Here is a 23785-nt window from a genome sequence, read left to right on the forward strand (position 1 = left end):
AGCCCAGAGACCAGCAAGGGCTGAGCATGGGAAAATGCCCTCCCCGTGGTGTTTTTTCCTTTCCTTTCCTTTTGTCTTTTGCTTCAGTTAATCTTCTTCTCCAAGAAATGTTGCTCTCTTCAATAAAGGTGATTTGTTAAAAGGGGAGCTAACCGTGACTAATTTGTATCCCTTTTATTCACTGTCTGTGGGTAGATTCACAAACAGGGGACCGTGCATACGAAAAGAACGTTTTTGAGGTCAACCGGCTCTGGGTTCAGATCCTGCCACAGCAGTGGCCTTGTGCTATTTATTACTTATGCTCCCAGAGACACTGTTCTCCTGCCTGAAAAGTGGGAATAGAAACAGAGGTGTTGTGTCCCCCCCTAAAATCCATATGTTGAAGTGCCCCCTCCCCCAGCATTTCAGCCCCCTCCATGCCCAGGTGCTCGCCCCTCTTACCTCGCTCCTCCTCCTTCTCCCGGACAGCCCTCCCCTTGAGGGCTCGGCTCCAGGCTCCACCTCCATAGTCGCCCAGCTTGGCTCTCTCATTCCCATCTTTGCCCTTGAACCAGGGTCCGTGTCCGTATCTGTGGGCGAGGCTCAAGGTTTCCCCCGCGTCCCTGAAGCCTCTGCCCAGATGCCAGTCTCCGAGGAAGGGCAGCTCGGCGCCCTCGGCCGGGGCCCTGGCGGCAGGGCTGGCCTGGTTCTGGGAGACGGCCGGCTGGCCCACAAAGCCAGCATGAAGGAAGACGAGGCTTCCGGCCGTCAGGTAGAGCACCAGGAAGGTAAAGAAACGCACAGGTTTTCGGCGGAAGTACCGCTGGAACTTGAACCAGAGCTTGGCCATAGCGGGATCATTCCGGACTGGCTGGCCGGGGCTTGGCTGGAGGGGCCACAGGGCAGGGATGGAGGGGGCTTCCTTTCCCCAGCTCCCCTTAGGGTTGGAACCCCTGGGAGCCTTCAGTCTTCTTCCTTCTGGAAGGCAACTGCCAGGATCAGAGCTGGAGGGCGTCTAGCACGTGGCTGACCAGCACACCCAAGGTCTTTGGGCCACAAGAGGAGTTTTGAGGCTCAGGACACCCAGGAGTTGGTCCCATTTTCCTACATCTTGTTCTTGGCCTCAGAGAGCCCCAAAGAGCTTTGAGAAGAGCAAGTGGAGGAGGATTCGCGGGTCAGCAGCAGCCACAGCGCCCTCCTCGCCTTTCTCAGCTGCTCAGGCCGGTTGGGGCTGGATTGTTTCACCGAGGCCGTTTCCGGCTTCTTTCCCAGCTGGGGACCACACTCTGTGTGTCCACTCGTGGAAACAGAAGCTGGCGGGCTTCCATCCAGTCAAGCATCAGGGCTCAGGGCTGCCACCTGCAACGCAGCACAGACACTGGCATGAGAAGCTTCCACACAGAGGCCGGAGCTTGAAGGCTCTCGAACATTTCACTCATCGATCGGTTGCCTCTGGATCGGTTGCCTCCTGTGTGCACCCCGACCAGGGAACAGCAACCTTTCAGTGCATGGGATGACGCTCAACCAACTGAGCCCCACCAGCCAGAGCCATTTTTGAAAAAAATAAAAGTTTAGTGAGCAGCTACGATATGTAGCAGACACTGTCCTGGGTGCTGGAGATAAAGCTGTGAATGAGAAAGGCTCACATTCTAGTGGGAGAGGTCAAGTCCATGGTCCCTCTCCTTTATACAATGAAGAAAAGGGGGAAAAAGGTTTATTTAGCAACATATTCATTCACTAAGATTTACCCTGCTTTGTGCCACGCCCTCTGTGTATTATCTCATTTAATCTTCCCCATGGTCCTATGGGAGGTCACTATTTCCCCATTTTACATCTGAGGAAACTGAGGCCACAGACTTGGTGAGTGGTGGCATTGGGATTTGAACTCAGGATCGTCCAAATGTAAAACCACAGCTCTTATCCACTGCCTTTCTGACCGTGTCCTTTCCCCACATGGTCTGGACTTCATTTGGGAATTTGGAGAGGGTCCCTGAAGCAGCAGCCATCTGCACTGCCTCCCACTGACCAGCAGGGGCTCACCCTTTGGACAGGGTCCCTCAGAGTGTGGTCTGAGAAGCATCGGATTCAGAGTCACCTAGAAGCCTGGTTAAAGATGCCTGACTTCTCCAACCAGGAGAAGGGAAAACCTAAGGTGTAACGAGGTGCCCTCAGGTGATGGTGATGAGCACAAAGGTTTCAGAACCACTGCTTTAAGAGTAAACCTTCAGGATCATCACCAGGAGAAAAATAGTACGTACATTAGAAAAGAGAAAAGAAAACTCAGTTTGGCTGGTGTTGTTTCATATTAACACCAGCAGGGGGCCTCATCACAATCTTGGTCAAAGCATGGATTCAACTGTCAGCCACTGGGCCATCTGAATGGTAACAGCCCCTCCTAATCCAGACAGTAGCACGGGAATTTAATTAACTGTGGTTCAAGGTAGAGACAGCCAATCCCCCATATACCTTTCCATTCACCCAGGAACTAAGTACTGAGCACCTACTACGCACCAGTTATTATTCTGATCACTGAACAAAACAGCCCCCAATCCATGCCCTGGTGGGGTCAAACTATCTGTTCACCCATAGATCCATCCATCGCTCCATCATCCTTTAATCCATCCATCAGTCCACATACCCATCCATCCATCAAGTCACAATCTATCCACCCATCCATCATCCATTCCTTAATCCAACCATCAATCTACCTACACCTCCATCCACCCACCATTCATCCATCCATCCACCCATCTGAACTGTAACAGCACTTCATCTATCTAACTCTCCACCTATCTACTCAGCGACCCATTCTTCCATTCATTTAAAAACACGTGTTTCTTGCCTATCTTGTGTGTGCTTGGGATGCAGAAATAAATAATTCAGAGTCTCTGCTTTCAGATAATTCAGAACCTCCCCTGAGAAACAGCAATTTAAATAATCACTACACTAAATCACTGTACAGATAGACAGTGATAAATCCTGTAGTAGATGTAAGTATAAGATATAGAACAGCAATTAATATGAATAACTCATGTTTGTTGAGCACTTACTGTGTGCCAGACATTGCTCTAAACACATAATACTCTGATTTCATCCTCATAACAATTCTATGAGGGAGATCTGTATTGATTTTACAGAGGAGAGAAATGAGGCTCAGAGAGGTTAAGTAACTTGTCCAGGGCCACACAGTTAGTAAGCCGCAGCTGGGGTGTGAACCCAGGGCCAGTGGATTTCACAGGCTGTATTCCTAACCTTTGTCTAGACTGGTCTTGTATCCCTTTGAGAGCCTGATGAAAATTACAGACATACACACAGAAAAGAATGCTTGTACATAGGCACTCAGATTTGGCTTTACAATGTTAGGGGGTTTGAGGACCAGGGGGTGAGGAGTCCTTGGAATGTGAGAGCCCAGAAAAGTTAGGGTTTGAAAAATAAGGGTCTTTGAGCTGGCAGGTCTCTCAAGAAGGACACCCCAGGGAGGAGGAACTGCACAGATGAAGGGGGGGGGGTCTGGGGGGGAAGAAGCTTCGGGCATGGTGGGAACGCAGGTAAGCAGTGGGCAGGGGCCGGACCGTGAGGAGCCTGGGACGCCAAGCTCAGGAGCCTGGGCTGGGCTCTAACATCGCATGTGGGGATCACGGGAGTTTTGTGATCACACTGTCACTTGGAAGCTTCCTGGCAGTGGATGGTGCCTCCTGGTGTTCCATGTGCAAGAACATGCCAGATGTTTTTGCAGCTGGGCCAGGATGAGAAAAGGCCAGCAGCCCTCATGGGATGGACAGGGGTTGCCAACCCTCCAGAGGCTTTCAGGCAAAAGCATGGACTCTGGAGGCAGGCCGACCCGGGTTCAAATCCTGCCTCTCCCATGGGGGCAAGACACCTCTTTGCACCCACTGAGGTGCCTCATCTGTGAAGTAAACATAAGAATCTTGACATCACACAGATACACTGCTGGGAGGATTGAATTAAAAATTGCAGGAAGAGGTCCTAGCTGGTTTGGCTCAGTGGACAGAGCATCGGCCTGCGGACTGAAGGGTCCCGGGTTCTATTCCAGTCAAGGGCACATGCCCAGGTTGTAGGCTCAATCCTCAGTAAGAGGCATGCAGGAGGCAGCCGATCAATGATTCTCTCTCATCATTGATGTTTCTATCTCTCTCTCCCTCTCCCCTCCTCACAGAAATCAATAAAAATATATTTTTAAAAAATTGCAGGTAGAGTGTCTGGCACATAGTAGGTGCTCAAGAAAAGGGCCCCGCCCCCACCCCGCTCATGGGCACACGTGAGCAGCCCCTGAAGCCATTTGCCAAGCAGCTGTCGCAAAGATTTGGGCTGCTGTGTTCTCCATGGCCTTTTCTCTCTCTGAGGGTATTTCTGGGCCTACTCCTTTACTGTTGTTCCCTTCTTATTCTTTTCTATTTCAGCACATCTTTTCTCTAAGTGGGTGCCAAGTGGGTTTTAAGAGGATGATGAGCTCATTGGGAACTGTCAGGGAACAGACGGAGGCCTTGGTGGGGTGGGGAGTGAACAGGCCTCCCAGGAAGGGACTGAGGAGGGGGCTCCTCCTGGGAAGGGGGTGCTGACTGAGCCTCCCATACCACCCTGCCAGTGCTGGGAGGCAGGGGCGAGTCGGGAGGGAGAGCAAACTGGATCTGAGCTCCACGGGGTAGGACCATGTCTGACCTCTCACTGTGTCAGCCCCAGCATGTGGTGCGGTGGGTCCCCAGGAAACACCAGTGGGGGAGATGAATGCAAAGAATCAGGGACCAGCCTCCCCACCAGGGCTTGAGCTACACCCACGGCTCCACGCCAGGTGTCAGAGCACCTGGTGACCGCCTCGGAGCACTGTCCATTCAGGCTCTGTGGAGGTGACATCCTGCATTACTCAGCTCTGGCTGGGCCAGGGGTTCAGGGTCCCTGCTGAGCCGCAGTCTCACCTATCCAAGGGAACCCCAAAGTCTTCTCTGCCTCTCATATCCATCCATCATTTCCTCCCCACACAAGCACCTCTCTCTCTCTCTCTCTCTCTGACAGAAATTCTACCCCAAAGATCATGGGGAAATGAAGCTAGCTGCCACTTGTTGAGCGTCTACTATATGCCGGACACTATTTAAAGGTTTTACAAACACATTCTTACAACCTTGTCTCTCCTGGCAGCCTGTGAGCAGGTGTGAAGGTCCTCCCTGATCCACAGGTTGCGCATCCACAGCCTTGGGTGGGGGCTCGGTTGGCCTTCAACAAGCCCCTCCGCCTCGCAGTCTCCACTTGTTCATTCCACGTGGGAAACCGCGACCGCATTAGCATCCTCCCTGGTCAGCGCAGCTATGAGGCCAGGGCAGGCGTCATCACCTCTGAGCTGCAGCTTTCTCTCCATTAAGCGGGGTTTGACCATAGACCAGGGGTGGGCAAACTTTTTGACTCGAGGGCCACAATGGGTTCTTAAACTGGACCAGAGGTCCAGAACAAAAGCATGGATGGAGTGTTTGTGTGAACTAATGTAAATTCAAAGTAAACATCATTACATAAAAGGGTACGGTCTTTTTCTTTTTTTTTTTTAGTTTTATTCATTTCTAACTGGCCGGATCTGGCCCGAGGGCCGTAGTTTGCCCAAGGCTGCCATAGACTCTCCCTCCTGGGGTTTGGGGAGGATTCAATGAGAGGCTCCCTAAGGCTGGATGGAGTGCGTGCTTGCTGAGACCTGGCAACCATCGCTTCATGCCTCTTCGTTTTACGTGAGACCCCTCTGAGCCTCAGTTTCCCCGTCTGTCGAGCGTGGCAGATGACGCCTACCCTGCTCCCCTCTCAGGGCTAGCGGGAGTTTCTACAGGGCCGTGGCCCAGGGCCCCCCTCGGCGGGAATGGTGGCATTTGGTTACTGCAGCCCGTGTTTCCAGGCGGAGCTCCGAATGTCTAAACACAGCCTATTTTTAGCCCACAGTGAACCTCTGGGGTTAAGCTGCCAAGAAAATGACTGGCGGGCAGAGCTGCCCTGCGGGAAGGGAACACAGAAGGTGCGGCCGGCCTCACCCTCCCTCCCCTGAAAGGGCCACAGTGCTGCTCCTTCCAGATTCCGGGGCAGGCGGATCTGGCTGGAAGCCCGTGAGGCTGGGCAGCAGTCCAGCCCTCTCTCCACAGCCCCCTGGACTCTACTTAACGGCACAGGATCGGGGACCAGCTGACCCCCTGGCCATCCAAGCTGGGCCAAGATAGGTCCTGAGAGAGCGGTTTTGTGATTTCTTCACAGGTCTAGGTAGGAAAGGCAGCTGGGGATGTCCAAGATACTGGGAGCCCCAGGCAGAGGTGAAATTTTAGTCTTGGTCTAATGATAAAAATATCAGAAATCGCTGGTATTTGTTGAGCATTTACTATGTGCCAGGCACTGTGCTGAGCATTTTATTCCCACTGAGCCATTTAATGGCTCACGAGAACCCCCATTGAGGTAGCTAGTCATCTCTCGGTGTCTTCAGTTTCCCCATCCATAGAATGGGGAAATAATAGTACTTATCTCATAGGGTTGGTGTGAGGACGAAACGAGTTAATATATGCAAGTGGCACCTAAGTGTTACCTTTCATTATAATAATTTGTTGGGCATATGTGTGGTTTTTTGCCCCTTTTCCTGGTGTAATTACCCCATTTTCCTTCACGGAGGTTCTCCACCATCAAGTCTCAGCTCATATGGCTTGGGCAGAATGGAATCTCCTCACTAGCTGCAGGAAACTAAGAATGCAACTGCCTAAGAGTGCAATTGCTAGGTCCTACTGTGAGCATTTCATGACTATCCTGAGAAGTGCCGACTTGTTTTGCAAAGTAGCTGTAGTGACAACAACTTTCAGTAGCGTGTGAGCATTCCTGTTGCCCAAATCCATGTCAACACTTAATGCTATCAGTCCTCTTCATTTTGGCCAGCTGGTAGATTGGTACAGATGCTGGATGTGGCCCGCCCATAGAGGTAACTTCCAAATGCCATGCAAAGGCAGCCTCAGTCAGTGACTGATAGGTGTTGGGGTACACATTCCCCAGGTCTCTGCTGAACTAACTCTGAAGCTGTGTTTATCCTGAGGCTCCCCAGAGGGGCTCAGCCTCGATCACTCTCTGTGGTAGCTGACTTGACAGCACACGCCTTATGGGTTTCTTCCCCACTCAGGGAAGGGAAGGAGCCACACGCTCTTTGCCTCCTAAATAAATGACTTATCAATGATACCAATTACTTGGAATATACCAAGATTTGTTCAACCTTTTCCTTATCATTAGATAGGTAAAATGTTTCCAGTGTCCCTCCCTTATAAACAAGTATGCTATGATTCACCTCCTTTTGTCCTGATTCCTGAGAAGCAACACAGGACGTCTCAGCAATGATGAGATGTAGGCACGCTTATACCCATTTTACAGATGAGGAATCTAAGGCTCATGGAGATTATGTAACTTGCTCAAGCACATAGCCTGCCAGAAGTGGAGCATGGATTTGAGGGCAGAACTGTCTAAGCCTCAATGTCATGATGCAATGGCACACACCCAGTGGACCACCAGGACAGCCGGCCCTCCCGTACCCACTGCATCTCTCAGTAACATCCCTCAGCTGAATCCCAGCCGCAAGGGAAGGACCTTCCTGAGCTTGTAGACGTGGAACGCTGTCCCTCAGACACTTCTCCAGGTAGATGGACCGCCTCCCCCCCCAACTCCTTTAATCAAAGTCCCTCTCCTCCTTCTAGCTCCTGGACCAGCCACTTGGCAAGTGGAAGAAGTGATCAAATAGTCTGAGAAATACCATTATGAATGTCCATCCTGTGGCTTTCCCTCATACTCGTAAGGAATCCAGAATTTTATTAACCCAAGTAACCCTGGGAAGAATTTGGCACCTTGACATGGTGTATGGATGCCCTGTTGTGTTTTGCCAGTTTGGGGCCAGTCTTTGCAAAGCTGCAAAGGGCATTTCTGTACAGACAGACTTACTTCTAGGGTCAAAACAGTGGGATTGCCATGTCCGAGATATTCCACGTGTGTGTGTGTGTGTGTGTGTGTGTGTGCGCACACACAGGCTCCTAATCTCAGGATGTGCACCCTTGAGCATCCTCATGCAGCTCCATGCACCTCCTAGGAAGAGTCCCCAAGACCCCCCCACACTGCCTCCTCTGAGTTCCTCGGTCGAGGACTTACCCGCCACTACCTGGCACTCACAGCACGCCGTCTATATTCATTTCCGTTCATCCTTCCAAAACTCGGGAAAATAAATGAGAAGGCAAAGTGCCATTAGCTAAATGGCCTTTAACACCCAGCCATCTGCCGTGATGTAATTAAATAAAAAAATCAGAGGGAGCATATGGTGCCCATTAGAAATAAATATTAAAATTTTGTTTCCCTGGGTAATGACTCCAGTGCCTCTTGCTCAAACTTTATGGCCACTGTCACTTGCTGTGGGGAACCAGGCTGGGCCAGAGAGAGTGGGTGTGACCGCCAGGAAGAAACACAGGAAGTGGCAGATCCAATGTTAGACCTGATCTGAACCTGCCTCGGCCACAGGGTGGCTGTGAGATCTTCCGCAGGTGGCCTCTCTGAGATTCAGTTTCCTCAGCTGCAAAACAGGCCAATCCACTCTGCCTCAGGAGGGAGGTAGGGAGCTTAAATGAGCTCACATCTTTAAAATACATTAACACAGTGATACTATATGTGCTAGTATTTACTGAGCACCTACACTGTGTCAGGCACTGTCCTAGAAATTAACTTATTTAATTAATCCTTACAACCATCCTATAGGAAATGTCTCATTTGTTAGCCCCACTTTACAGATGAGGAAACTGAGGTTCAGAGAGGTTAGGTCACCAGTGCAAGGTCACACAGCCAGGAATGGTAGAGCAGAGTTCAAACCCAGGCAGTCTGGCTACAGAGCCTTCACTCTGCTAAGCCTGACCTAAGAGTTTCTCAATCGACAGCCATTCTCTGCCCCAACTCCGGCCAACAAACTATCTCCTTCTTTCTCATGACACTACCACTTGCCCAGACTTCATCTCAAGAAAAGGTAAGAGTCATGAATTGTGATGATTAGAGACCACCCAAGGTACGTGCGGAAGATACATTTAGGGGGGAAGGTCTCTGTAGTGAGTGGCCCCCACTCCCTGTGCAGCGGGGTAGGTCCCAGTGGCCATCTTTGTGCCACACAACCCTGCCCATTGGCATTGCTGGTGGACCACAGGTGGACTCAGCTATGAAACTAGTCAACCGATTCTTGCCTTCCGGAATGTGGAGTTGAGACTTGAGACATTCGATCTCTGCAGGTCACCTGGACTAAGGACCTGCAGCCTGAGGAGCTCTCAGCACGAGTTCAAAGGAAGAGCAAACGTTACTCTGCAAAGAGAAGACGTAGAAAGCAAAGGGGCAGAGGACAGACCCAGCCAGAGACGCCGAGGAAGCCTTGTGGTTCCTGGCTCGTGGAGAGCCTTCCAGGGTCACAGGAGCACAGAACCCGAAACCTGGGTACCTTTCTTCCCACAGTGCTGGGTATACAGCAAGGACTCCATACGAGTTAGCTACATAAAAGGGCAGCCATTCAAAACTAAACATCCTCTTACCATGACAACATCCACTCTCCTCGGTATTTACTTCAGACAGTCGAACGTTTATGTCCACACGAAAACCTGTGTGCAGATGTCTAGAGCAGCTTTATTCATAATCGCCCAAACCAGGAAGCAACGAGATGTCCTTTAGTAGGTGAGTGGATAAATAAACCGTGGGCAGCCATGGAAATATTACTCGTCATGAAAAGAAATGAGCTATCACGCCACCAGAAGACACGGAGGAGCCCGAAATGCATACTGCTACGTGAAAGAAGCCCATCGGAAAAGGCTGCGTGTGGTATGATTCCTACTGAATGACATTCTGGAAAAGGCAAGACTAGCGAGACAGTAAAAAGATCAGTAGTTGCCAGGGGTTGGGGGGAGAGAGGGACAAGTGGGGACACACAGGGGGATTTTAGGGCAGTGAAACAACTGTGTGAAACTATGCTGGTGGATACATATCATCACATACATTTGTCCAAACTCACAGAATGTACAAGACCAAGGGTGAACGCTGATGTAAAGTCTGGACTTTGGGTGATAATGATGTGTCAGTGTAGGTTCATCCACTATAATAAGTGGACCCTCTGATGGGGGGCGGGTGTTGATAGTGGGGGAGTCTGCCTGCGGTTGGGGGCAGGGGGTCTATGGGAAATCTCTGTACTTTCTGCTCACTTTTCCTGTGAACCTAAAACTGCTCTAAAAAGGAAAGTCTGTTTTTAAAAATGAAAGGGCAATTATATACTTGAAAAGGCAGGAACCCTTGGGAGAAGGTGTCAATGAACCATCCAAATTCTGGGCTGGGGGGTGGGGGGGCCTGAAGAGCCTGATTTGCTGGAAGGGACAGGGGGCACGAGGAGGCATAAACGGGTGAAGTGACAGTGTCCCTTGTCCCAGGGTTTGATGAAGGAGGCCCGAGCCACAGGTCAGCCAATCCGCTGGCCTTCCCCGTTAGGTGGCTGGCAGCCCTTCCCTGAGCCCAGATCACTTCCCCCCCCAAGAGGGACCCCTAAAGAAAGGCCACAAATCCCTGTCGTGAGCCACCTGCCCTGGCATCGCCTCCTGCTGCAGCACTAGCCTCTGACCTTTGCAGGGTGAGTGGGGTGATTCGAGGTCCCCCACGACCAGGGGGAATTTCCCAGGGAGACCCTTCAGCACTCAGCTGGGAAGGAGGGAACTGAACCCCTTCTAGAAGGCACAGGGGTCCCCAAACCCCTGTAGTATCTTCCATGTCCTTTAGGGGCCCCAGGGGTCCTGCTGACCTCCTACAGAGGTGTCCCTCCCATGACAGCAAACACTGCCAGAATCTGATCAGTGCTTCACCATCTCGGCACCATCGCGAAGGTGGTCACACACACACACACACACACACACACACACACACACACACACACACAGTTAGTGCTGCAGGTAGTCAGGCTGCAGTGTTCGTTCTCACCAAATGTGGTTTCTTATTGCCTGGGATTGTCCACAGATTAACTCAGTACATGTCCTCAAAAGTCTAGGCCAGGATCTCAACCTCAGCACCACTGACAGTTTTATATATATTTTTCAAAAATATATTTTTATTGATTTCAGAGAGGAAGAGAGAAGGGGAGAGAGATAGAAACATCAATGATGAGAGAGAATCATGAGTGGGGGCGTCCTGTGCATCGTAAGATGTTACACAGCATCCCTGGCTTCTACCCACTAGATCAGCTGTGGGCAAACTACGGCCTGTGGGCTGGATCCGGCCCGTTTGAAATGAATAAAACTAAAAAAAAAAAAAAAGACCGTACCCTTTTATGTAGTGATGTTTACTTTGAATTTATATTAGTTCACACAAACACTCCATCCATGCTTTTGTTCCGGCCCTCCGGTCCAGTTTAAGAACCCATTGTGGCCCTCGAGTCAAAAAGTTTGCCCACCCCTGGTCTAGATGCCAGCTTCGTCTCCCCAGTTGTGACAATGAAAATGTTCTCTAGACTTTGTTCTAGACCTTGCCTTTGTGGATACACTGAAGAGTGGGCCCATCTGATTGCAGATTTACAAAGTCTGAGTCTCATATTACAGAGCTCAATTATGATTGAATCCCAGGGCTCTATCATAAGATTCTACTGTCAGGCTCCACGCTGGGGCCCCAACTTCTAGCACCCTAGGCTGAGACGCAGGTCAGGTTCCACGGTGGCGAGTTCTCTGATTCTGAAGTTCTGTCCTAAGCTCCTCAGGCGCCATCACCTCCTGTGTCCAGGTTGAAACTCTCCCTGGGATACAGCCACGCCTCGCTGCCTTCCAGGGACCAAGGTAAACGATGCGCCCGTGAATTATATATCTCAAGTCATCTCTAAGTTGCTCGGCAATCACAGAACCCCAAGGGTGAGTGGTCAGAAGCACGAATCTCCCTTCAGCGGGGAGAAACAGCGGGGTAGAAACACACCAAGGTATACTAGCTGTCACCTCTTTTGGGGTGGGGTTAGGAGTGATTTTTTAATCTGTATTTCCCTTTTCCACCACACCTGTGGTTTAAAGAGAGATGCAGAAAGCATGAGGTCTTTAAAAAATGTTTTTTAAAAATCCATTTGAGAGAGAGAGAGAGAGAGAGAGACAGGCAGACAGATGTGAGAGAGAAACATTGATCAGTTGCCTCTGGTACACACCCTGACTGGGACCAAACCTGAGACCTGAGCATGTGCCCTGACCAGGGATAGAACTGGCGACCTTTCCACGCACAGGACGATGCCCAGGGCCAGAGAGCATGAGTTCTGATGTCAAACAGACTTGAGTTGAAATCTTGGCTTCACTACTTACTAACACAGAGAATGTAAGAAAGCCACTTACGGTCTCTGAGCCGCAGGTTCCTCATCCCTAACATGGGGGAGAATGACGGTGCCCTCTGCGCGGGATGTGGAGAGGGTTAGGGTAGCACGAATCATGTACATAAAATGCTCAGCATGGGGCCCGGCACACGCTGGGCCTAACACTATCACGGCGCTTATTAAATTCATGTTTGAGTCGACACAAGCAGCCATGGCCTGGCCGAAGACATGTGGGTTCTGGAATGTGCTGGAGCCATCCGAGTCCTGGTTCAGCACTGTCACTTCATGACTCAAGATCTCAGGAGGGCATGTCCCCTCGACTTTCCCGACCTGTAAAATGGGCACAAAGCTGCCACTTCTCAAGGTCTGCCACAGGCATCAGGCAGCAGTGGGCATGCCTTACTATTATTACCCAGCCAGAGGGGCTGACAGCCACAGAGCCAGGTGGGGTGGTGGAGTGGAGGGGGGTTGGAGGGGACCAGGCAGAAGTTAGAACTAGAGGTGGCACCTTCTCTCTCAAATAACTTGTGACTCTTCTCAAAGGAGGCCTCACCAGCCCCAACATTAATAAGTCCTTGCTGTCACGGTGTCTTTAAATTTGGAGGAACCCCTGCCCCCACTCCACAAACACACATCCACCCACACAGCCCCAGGAATAAACCTCGCCGGGTGGGAGGGAGGAAGTCTGTCTTCTTATCCAGGAGGGAGAGGGAGACAGGAGCTGGGTGGGGGCGGGAGGCTCCAGCTCAGGTGCCGGGGGCAGGGAAGCACCTCTCAGTCTGCACAGGCCCCTCCCTGCCCAGGGCACTGGGTGGGGGTCACAGCAATTGGGACGCTCAGATGGTGGAGAAGGGGGGGGGACTCATCAGCAAGGCCAGTACAATGAAGGGGTGCACGAAATGACCACTAAGGTTCATGGGTTTGAATCCGCTGGCCCCTTGCAAAGCAACCTATGGAGCCTCTAGCCTGGTCTTTCACTTCCCTCTTCCCGCCCCACATTTCCAGCTCTGTCTATCACTGTGTGGCCTGGGCAAGTGGATTACCCTCTCTGTGTCTCAGTTTCTCTTTTATAAAACACAAACAAAAACTACAAAGTTTCTTCTGGCCCCTACTTACTGCCCTCCACATTGTTCATTCATTCATTCATTCATTCATTCAATAACCCGTTCACTGAGTGCCAGCCACCTGCCAAGCCTGGCCTGAACCAGGGGACCTATCATGGGGAGAGTTTATCCTGCACAAACTTCACAAACGCATCATCTCTGGACAAAAGTTCTCCTTCCTCACCTCAAAAGACCTCCATGCTGATCCACAGGAGCCCAGTGTCCTTCCCTCAAACCCAGCCTGGGAGGCAGCTTGTTTTTATCTCGTCACTCAACAGACATTTACTGAGTCCCTACTGTGTGTCAAGGCTGCGGATCCACCTCTGACGAAGATGTGGCTCCTGCCATCAGGAAAATCATCACCTTATTTTGTAACTTTTAAAATCTCAGGGTCTGTACTGGGTTTAAGTGCTGACAACGACAGTTTCCCTTGAGCTTCCAGACCTAGAAATGATGTCACAAGGTGGGTTCTCGTCTCCCCACTATACAGGTGAGAAACCGGAGGCTCCAATAGGTCAAGGACTCACTCAAGGTCCCACAGCTCCTGAGTGGCAGAGCCCAGATTTCAACCCAGGGCTGTGTGGCTCCAACGGGCTTTTTGGTGACACCACTATCTCTTTGTGTAGAAGTTTACCTTCCTAAGGAGAACATGTGCTCCTGGGGGCTGGGGGCTTGACGCTGCGTGTTCACCTCATCTCCGTAGCTCACTCACAGCTTGGGACACGCACCTTCCAGCCAGTCCTGGGTGAGTGTCTGGAGCACGCTGTTCCTGAAGGAATCCCCAGTGCAAATGCCAGCCCCACCCGACAAAGGTGGGGGCCTTTCCGGTGCTCCTCACACAGCAAGACGGTCCCTGAAGTCTCCCGAATCAGAGAGAGGAAAACATTCGAGGCCAGAGAAAGCCATTGGCCAGGAGCCACTGGAGATTGAAGCTGTGGGTCCCAGCTGAGATCTGAGGTGGCCTTTGGATCTGGAGGCAGTCTGGCAACTCCATGCTGGGAGGATGCACAGTAGGAGTTCTCAGACTGGAGCCTGCGTGGGAAGCCTCTGGAAGTGGCTGGGCCCTGCCCACGAGTTTCTGACTCAGCAGATCTGGGGTGGAGCCTGACAATGCGCATTTCTCACAAGCTCCCGGGTGAGCTGCTGCTGCTGGGCCAGGGACCAGACATTAAACTCCCTGGGTAGGAAAGGGAGAGCAGCCCTCATGGAAATGATTATAGGAGGCTGGGAGGAACCAGACCTTGATTTTAAATGCCAACCCCACTGTTGGCACCCATGAGACACTGGATGTGTTCAGGAGCCTTTCTGAGCCTCAGTTTCCACATGGTAAGTGGACAGCAACTCCCTCAGAGGTTGTGGTAAGCTCTGAATGAGTGCTACCTTAAAATACTAAGAATGACCTAATACCCAGAGAGTCTTCTATGTGTTGCTATGGGTTGGATGTATCTCCCCCAAATTTATTTATTATTTTTTAAAAAATATTTTTTTTATTGATTCCAGAGAGGAAGGGAGAGGGAGAGAGAGACAGAAACATCAATGATGAGAGAGGATCATTGATTGGCTGCCTCCTGCACACCCCACACTGGGGATTGAGCCCATAACCCCGGCATGCACTCTTGATTGGAATCAAACCCGGGACCCTTCAGTCCATAGGCCAACACTCTATCCACTGAGCCAAACTGGCTAGGGCTGTCTCCCCCAAATTTGTATGTTGAAGTCCTAACCCTCCAGGATCTCAGAAGGTGACCTCATTTGGAGATTTCCTACAGAGGGAATCACGTTACAATGAAGTCAGGAGGGCAGGCCCTTGTGTCCGTATGGGGAGGGGTAATTTGTATATAGACAGGAACAGAGGGTAGACATGTAAAGACTGATGAGACGATGGCCATCCTCAAGCCAAGGGGAGAGCCTGTAACAGATCCTTCCCTCAGGGCCCTCAGAAGGCACAAACCCTCCCAACACCTTCATTTCAGATTTCCAACCTCCAGAACTGTGAGACAATAACTTTCTGTTGTGTAAGCAACCAGCCTGTGGCACTTTACTATGGCAGCCTTATGACACTGGCCCACGGGTAGGTGCTCTGTGGAACACAGCTCAGATTTTTTTCCTGTGTGTGTGTTTGTGTGTGTGTGTGTGTGTGTGTGTGAATGAGAGAATATACATACAGTCTGGTAAAAGTGCATGCATCTTAAGCACAGGTTACTGGACTCTTACATATGTACACACTCAAGATAGAACACTCCCCTCACCTGCAGAGGTTCTCTGGTGCTTCCCTCAGCTAATCCTCCCTCTCCAGTTATAATCTAACTTCTATTTCTATAGACCAGTTTTGCCCATTCTTAAGCCTCATAAGTAAGTGACTGAATGATACGGAACAGAGGAAACAAGCCCTTTACATTTAAACTCACTTGAAGCTCATAAAATTAAAAAAAAAAACAACACCCGAAAAAGGCACTATGGTTATCACCATTGGACAGACGAGGAGTTAGAGGCCCAGAGAGGTTCAGGAACTTGCTCAAGGTCACACAGCTAGGATATATGTAGCAGAGCCAAGATGTGAACTCTGGGAGCCTAGCTCCACTCACTATACCTATTGCTTTGTAAATACCCAGGAAATATAATCATAATGACTTCTACCAAGTAATAAGTTATGTCCAAGGTCATGGGACCGTGAGAGGCAGAATGGGGATGAACTGTGGTTGCTTGCAGAGGTCAATGACTTCGCCTGCCTCCTGCCAGCTCCTGCTACATAGCAGCCCCAGGACCACAAAACTCAACAGCCTTTACCTCCATTAAAACCACACTGAGCTACCACAGCACACCTGCTGGAATGGCTCAACTATGTAACCCAACCATACCAAGTGCTGGAGAGGATGCAGAGCGACAGAAACTCTCAGACACCAATGGTGGGGAAGCCAAAGGTATACAGCCACTTAGGAAAGTAGTGTGGCAGTTTGTTAGAAAAACTGTTGTGTAAGCACTTACCATACAACTCAGCAGTCCTACTTACCATCCACTTACCATACAACTCAGCAGTCCTACTCCTAGAAAAGAAATAAGAACCCCTGCTCTCACAAAAACTCATATGCAAATATTTGTAGCAGCCACCCCCCTCTTTTTTGGTAATTGTCCCAAAGGAAACCACCCAAATGTCCTTCAAGGGTGAATGGACCAATTGTGTTGCATCTACACAGTGGAGTACTATGCAGCCATAAAAAGAATACATTACTGATATATACAACTGCATGGATGAATCCTACAGCCATTACGCTGAGTGAAAGAAGCCAGACTCAAAAGGCTGTCATTCCACTTGCTAGACAAGGCCAAAGGGACACAGATTAGTGGTTGCCAGGGCCTAGGATGGGGGCAGAGAGGGATTTTTGAGGCTGATGGGACTGTTGCAGATCTCAATTCTGGTGGTGGTTACATGGCTAAATACATCTCTTAAGACAAGTAGAACTATAAACTACAATGGGCGGATTTTACTATAGGTTAAATTATAGTAAAACATTTTGTTTAAACCCACTGTGCTTTTTCTTGCTATGCTGGCTGAGCCCTGACGAAAGGGATGCTCCCTTCTCATCCGGGGACCTAGGATGCTCACCTGGAGGGAAGGGGGAGGGGCTCTTTCTGGACAGGGACAGCTCCCATGAGCACCTGGGTTCCCACGTGACCCTCATCTCATCGCCTGCTCTGTTCCGGGAGCAGGAACATTGGGGTTATTTTTGCTCTGAGAAGTACTAGCCACCGGGTACTTTCTCCACAAGGAGCCGCCACCCCCTGTGGTGTTTACATAAAAACACATTTGCACTGGGTTTTGTTTTTACATTTGCCTCAGCTGCTTGGATTCTATTAAAACCTGGGGAGGCCTGATTATTTGCTTGGAGGCAGCAGAGGAGAGGAGGCAGGCTAAGCAGGGTGCTGCAGGCTCGTGTGGTTCCGGTTCCTCCCAGTCCTTTGGAGCCCTGGGGGCTGGATGATTTGGGGGGGGTGGCGGGGGGCTGTCCATGGCATTGCAGGTTGTTTAGAAGCATCCCTGGCTTCTGCCTCCCAGCACCTGTCCACCAGTCGAGACAATAACAATGTCTCTAGACATTGCCCAGGTTAAGAACCACTGGCGCACACACACGAAGATGCACACGCAAGCTCAGCTCAGCTCAGCACCCCTCTGCCTTCCAAGACCCGCCTAAGCAGACAGCTTCTTTACCTCTATATCCCTGGCTCCTTCCACGGGGCCCAGATATTCACAGAGCAGACGTCCAAGACATTGGTTTGGGGGGACATTGTCTAGCAATCCAGCTCTGGCCACCATGTGTGGGTTTGTATTGTGTGTAGGCTGTCCCGTATCATCTCACCTAGTGCCCAGCTCAAGGTCCATGATTCTCCCCATGTTGCAGGCGAGGAAACTGAGGGACTCAGCTAGTGTGTGGTGGAGCTGGGACCTGAATCTAGACAAGTCTGACACCACAGCCTAGTTTCTTAACGATCACGCTCTACTTAAGACAGCTGCCTTTTTAAAGGACAAGATGGGGAATGAAGAACGACAAAGATTCTCTCCCTAAGCAATCTCTACTCGTGCTCCTCTCAGCTCTTTTTCACGTAGGCGTCTCTGCATTGTCCAATTTTAGCAAGAATCCTGCCAACTTGGTTTCACCAGAATCCCCATCCTCCACATCTGATCAGCCTTGACATCTAACTGGGTTTCCCACGCCCCTGCGAGATTCAGAGTTGAGCTGGTTCTGTCCTAAGGCCTCTTTCCCCCCATTGCAATAGTCCTGAATAAAATTGGTTTTTGTCACTGTCCAGCTCTGATTTTAGACCCAGGCACATGTATCACCACACGTGGGGAGGGAACATGGTCCAAGGTGAACATGGTAAGGAGTGTGGAGTCTGGTGCAAGACAGACCAGCCTCTGAATCCCATTTACCAGTTCTGTGAAGTTGGGCAAGTGCCTGGGCCTTGATTTTGTCATCTGTAAAATGGGGACAAGGGCCATAATACAGCACAGGATTTTTGTGAAGATGAAATGAGACAATGCTATAAAGTGCTTACTGGAGCCTGGGAAAGAGCCAGCACTCAATACATGCTGGTTGGATGGATGCACACACTAAGCTTGGAGGAGAATGGCTCCCCGGTAAGATGGAAACCAGAGGCAGAGGTGAGTTTATATGAAACTACCCAGCAAGGCAAAGGTGTTGGAAACCCAGAGGGTCCTCACTACACACACACACACACACACACAGAGTGAGCCAGGAACTGGCTCCTCCTCAATGGCCTCCTGCTCTCTGATTGGACCAAATAAAGGCCCACTGGGCATGCTGACCAATGACAGGCCATCAAGTTGGATAAGAGACCCACTCAGGCTCCTCTGCTGGAGGGGTCAGAAGGCTGCTGGCCCCTTAGAAACTGCAAAGCCTAATTAAGCATCCCTTGGCCCCTTCTCAACAGATGCATGGAACACAGGCGACTGTGACCTGCCTGCAGCTGAGCCCGCCCTTGTGAGAGCCACCAACAGGAACAGCTGTCCCTGCAGGCCTGACTGAGGGACAAGACAAAGTGGGCCTCGGGCCATCAGCCATAGAGGGCTCCACTTCTCTGTGTTAATTCAAGAGCATCCACGTCTCCTGCTGAGCTGCTGAAGAGCCCTCCTGGAGCCTCTTTTCAACTGAAAACAGTAATTTGCAAGAACTCATAATGCACGGAACCGACAGGATGGCACAGCTGAACCTCAGCTGGCCTTTCTCTCCGCCCAGAGCCCACAGGGCCCCCGCAAGGCCCAGCAATTGCTGTGGGCTTGTGGGACGGTCTGGAGACAGGAGGAGGGACAGCGCCACAGCTCCCTGGACAAGCTGGGGCTTTCACAGCGAAGGGGCAGCAAGCGTGTGAGGCCTGGTGTATTTGTTTTCAAGAGCTGCCCAAGTATCAGAACTGGGTGGTTCAAAACAACAGAAACGCACCCTCTCAGGGTTCTGGAGGCCAAGCATCCAAAATCAAGGTGTCGGTGGGGCTGGTTGCTTCTGCAGGCTCTGAGGGAGGATCTGTTCCCCGCCTCGCTCTAGCCTCGCTCTAGCTCCGGTGGCTGCAGCAACTGGTTGTGACAAATGTGTTGCCTTGCAAAGGTGTCACTCCAATCTCCCTGTCTTCCTGTGTCCTCTCTCTGTGTCCCTGTGCGTCTCTCTCTGTTTTCTCTTCTTGTAGGGCACCAATCACTGGGTTAGGGCCCATGCGAACTGATGTGAGAGAAAAACACCAATTGGTTGCCTCCCATAAGGATGGAACCAGCAACCTGAGTATGTGCCCTGACCAGGAATCGAACCCGAAACCTTTTGATGTACAGGACGACGCTCCAAACAACTGACCATCTGGCCAGGGCAGTCATTCCTAGTGGAGAGAACATGCCCACTGTTCTGTAATAACACCTCCTTCTTCACAGAGTTGGCAGAGGGATCAAATGAGGAACTATAGGGATCACATTTATCTCTTCAGCACTGATCCAGCCATCGATTGAGGATGTTACAGGGAAGTGCCATTTTATCCCTGTTCGATGGGTAGGTAAGCCGAGGCTCTGAGAGGTGCAATAACTTGCCTAATATCACATAACTAGCAAATGATGGATTTAACTATAATACACCTTTTCACATGGGGTGGTTGTGAGAATTAAATAAATTAGCAAAGTAAATAAAAACTGGGCATATAGTGTGGGCTCAGTAGATTTTTTTGCTCTCATCTTCATCACCATCATCACAGTCATCACCATCAACATTCACATCATCATTGACGTTACCATTATATCATCACCACCATCATCACCATCACAGTCATCAACATTGACATTATCATCAATGCTGTCATCGTCCTTGTTTTTGTCATCATCACCAAAGCTCTCATTGTCATCATCTTCTGCCTCCCTGTGTGTCTTATGAACACAAAGCACAGAGCTGGGCACAGCGTTGCCAAGCTCACCTTGAACAAGTTTCTTGACAAGGCCAAGACATAAACTGTGTTCAATCCAAATAATAACACAAATAGTAAAGGTAAGGCTGCAAGATGAGTCTTGTTTGGAGTGAATGTGTGCGTATGCACACATACATGCACACACGCACGCACCCCTACATCCAGGACATTTTCTTTGGCCAGAGAACACTGGCAGCACACAGCTTTGACATTGTCTTTGGGAAGAAAAAAATAAGTCACCGGCCACAGGTCCTGTGAAGTCTATTTTCTCCTTCCCAGTACAAGAAGGCCCAGGGAGCACTGTGTCCATCTTCAGCTTCTTGGCTACCCCTGGGGAAAGCTGCCAAGTGAAATAACCTCCCTTAAGTCTTAATGGGCTGCTCAAACAGAGGGGGCCTTGTTTGGGGGCATTTTATTTATTTATTGTTAGCCCTACTGCCAACCAAGTTTATCCAGAGTCACTGCAGGTCAAGCTCTGGGCAGAAGCGAAGACATGCTCTGGCTCCCTCTCCTCTCACCCAGGGAGGTGCCCTCTCGATGACTCTCCCTTCCTCCATCCCTGACCCTGCAAAACCTCCCCGCCCAGAGTCCTGCTCCCCCACAGGCTGCTCTTCTAATGAACTCTTCAAAACCAGTGACACGCTCGTGATAATGACTTTAGATGCAGCTATTAGCATGTTAGCCGGGTTTTCCTGAACATCAAGGCTCTGGGGTGGGGGTGGAGGGGGGAGTGGATGGCATGGAGAATGGAATTTCAAAGAAGGGAAGCAGTTCGAGACCACTCAATAGAGGAAGACTCCCACTCCCAGTTCACACTGGCCTTGCAAACTTGACATTTCTGGTGAGCCCTGTGGACAACCTAATTGTGCAATTCCGGGCTCTCAACAGAGCCAGGGGAATTCCCTAGAACATGCTGAACTGAGACATTTAGTCCACATATTCTTTTGAGCATCTGCTATACGCCAGGCACAGCTCTAGATAACGAGGTGGAAAAGAGAATGACAGGAAATCCCAGTTCCACATATTTGACACCATAAGGGAGGAGAGGCCTGATTTCAATAGCTCGATATTTCACCCGGATAGCAGAGTCATCATTCTTTGAAGCTGGCATTCCCTGAGCCCAGCCCTGTGTTCAATGCTTACAACAATTATCCAATGCAACAACCCCATGAGACAGGTATCACTTTCCTTATCCCCACTTGACAGATGAGGAAACTGAGACACCGTGAGGTTGATAAACTTGCCCTAAGTCATTCATTAAGAAACTGGAAGAATTAAACTGGGGAACTTAAAAAAACTATAGAAGAACATGGAGGGGTATCCAACCCAGTCCTGGGGTGAGAAGTCAGTCTGCGACCTGAGAGCTGTACAAGAGAGGGGGTGCCCAGTGGAGGATGTGGGGCAGGAGGAAAGGGCACTGGGGGAGGATACGACCCCTGTGAGGGCTCCAGGTGGACAGGAGCAGAGCATGGTCAGGACCCAGGACTTCTGCCTCCAATACCATGTTTCTGCTCCTGTTTTATACCCTTGACCTGTGAGTCCCACTCTCTAACCAGCTAAGCTAAACCAGGGCTCAGCAGGAGCCCAAAATAGCTACGGCTTCCAGGCAAAATTAGTGCCGAGTCAATCTTGCCTCATTCATCACTCTGACTCCAACCTTGCTATTTTCAGGCAACAGGGTGCTGGGAACAAGTTGGGGTGGGAGAGAGTGAGAGCAGCTCCTTCAATCCTGTAGCATCTCTGGGTTTCTTTTGGAAAGTCTATCCTTTCTTTGAGAAAGGTGTCGTCAGCACACTGGTTGATGGCAGCCCCAGCATCCTATCTTCAGCATCAGTACCTGCCAAACCCACATCTCCTCCAGCCAGTGTGGTTTGAGTAAGTTGACACATTCAGCTCCAAAAATGGGTCCTGACTGGCCTAAGCCAATCAACATAGCCCATCTCCCTTTCTCACATGGTGATTGGTCCAGAAACAGGCAGGTAATCTTATTAGAACCAACAAACTGGCTGAGGGAGAGAGGTTCTGGTTTCTTATGGATGAGGCATCCAGGAGAAGTGAGCCTGGGTTCCTGGGGACATCTTGCTATATAGTCAGGACAGCTGCAGACCGGGGAAAGGCAGATGTAGAAAAACTAAAATCTGATGGTTTTGGTTTGAACTTGGATCAAGCCACACCTGAAATAAGATGCTGGTGGATTTTGATGTCTGTGAACCAAAATAAGTTATATCCTTTTTAGAAAGTCCATTTGAGTTGTGTTTTTGCCACTTTCAACATAAAAACATTTTACATGCATCAGGGCTGTAGCAGGATTCTCACCCAGGTTCGGGAACACCCATGGTCTGGGCTGTGGGGAGGCAGAAATCTGGAGTGGAATTGAACTTGGGTGTGGGGGGTTTCCGAGACAAAGATCTGGGATGATCATGAGTTACAAGAAGCAGAATCAGCTCTGCAGAGAATTTAAATGCAGCCCATGGCTCCCTCAAGAAGGAATAACTATAACCATGGTCCATACCTATCAAATATCTGGCTAGTGTTCTGTGCATGATCTCACCCATTCCTTCTTACCACCCGATGAGATAGGAGTGACTGTTCCCACTGACAGATGGGGAAACTGAGACGCAGAGAGAAGTGGCCTATCCAAGGGACACAGGAAGTAGACAGTGGAACTGGGCTAGGAACCCACATGACTCGGACTGGGAAACCACCAGGCCTAACACATCACCACGTCCCTGACAGCAGGTGCACTGGGGAGACCCTGTTTACCCGCCAGTGGCTGGGATTTAACGTCTGTGCCTGCAAGCAAATGACCAAGTATGTGAATGTCATCAGGACCATTTTCTTCACTTAACCTTAGCAGAATCCCAAGGGCAATAAACATTCCCCAGAATGGCAGAGAACTTTGCTGAAGCTGACAGATGACTCCGCTAGGAGGGCAGCCCTAGAGGAGCGCAGTACAGAAATGTCCTGGGTATTCCCTCCCATCATGGTAACACCAAGACCAGAGTCATTCAATGGGTACCTCACTGGCCTGCAAAGCGTGTGCTGTGATGGTCCCACTGTACAAGGGAGGAGGTTGAGGCTCAGCGAGGGGAAGTCTGATCCAATGTCACAGAGCTAATATGGGATTCAGAGAGCTGACCCCCATACCAGTAGGACCAGCCTTGGCAGGAGGAAGAGTCCAGTATGAAGTAACGTCCAAATGCACAGTGAGAAAGTTATTCCTTTTTCATTTCCTTTCAATCCTCTGATCCCATCAGTAAAGAAGTCTCACTTTGGTGTAACAGATCTCTAACACCTCCTGGCCGACCTGCCTTCATGGCAGAGAGAGGCTTCGTGCTCACAGCCCCAGGCTGGTAACAGTGACCGGCTAGAATTGATCCACCTGCTTCTGTTTTTGTAGTGTTTATAG

The 23785-nt window shown here is 50.3% G+C and overlaps 1 protein-coding gene across 3 annotated transcripts in view; it reads right to left on the reverse strand.

Moving 5' to 3' along the window:
• The window catches only part of WSCD2 (WSC domain containing 2), a 70187-nt gene that overhangs the window by 21393 nt on the left and 25009 nt on the right, over window positions 1–23785 (reverse strand). For all 3 annotated transcript variants that reach the window (XM_081113669.1, XM_081113670.1, XM_081113671.1), the window contains exon 2: window positions 442–1338. In XM_081113669.1, the coding sequence (XP_080969795.1) occupies window positions 442–829 (388 nt within the window). In that variant the 5' untranslated portion in view covers window positions 830–1338. The remainder of the gene's footprint in view (window positions 1–441; window positions 1339–23785) is intronic.

This window comes from Myotis nattereri, assembly GCF_964212035.1.
Source record: "Myotis nattereri genome assembly, chromosome: 19".
NCBI classification, from domain to species: Eukaryota; Metazoa; Chordata; class Mammalia; order Chiroptera; family Vespertilionidae; genus Myotis; species Myotis nattereri.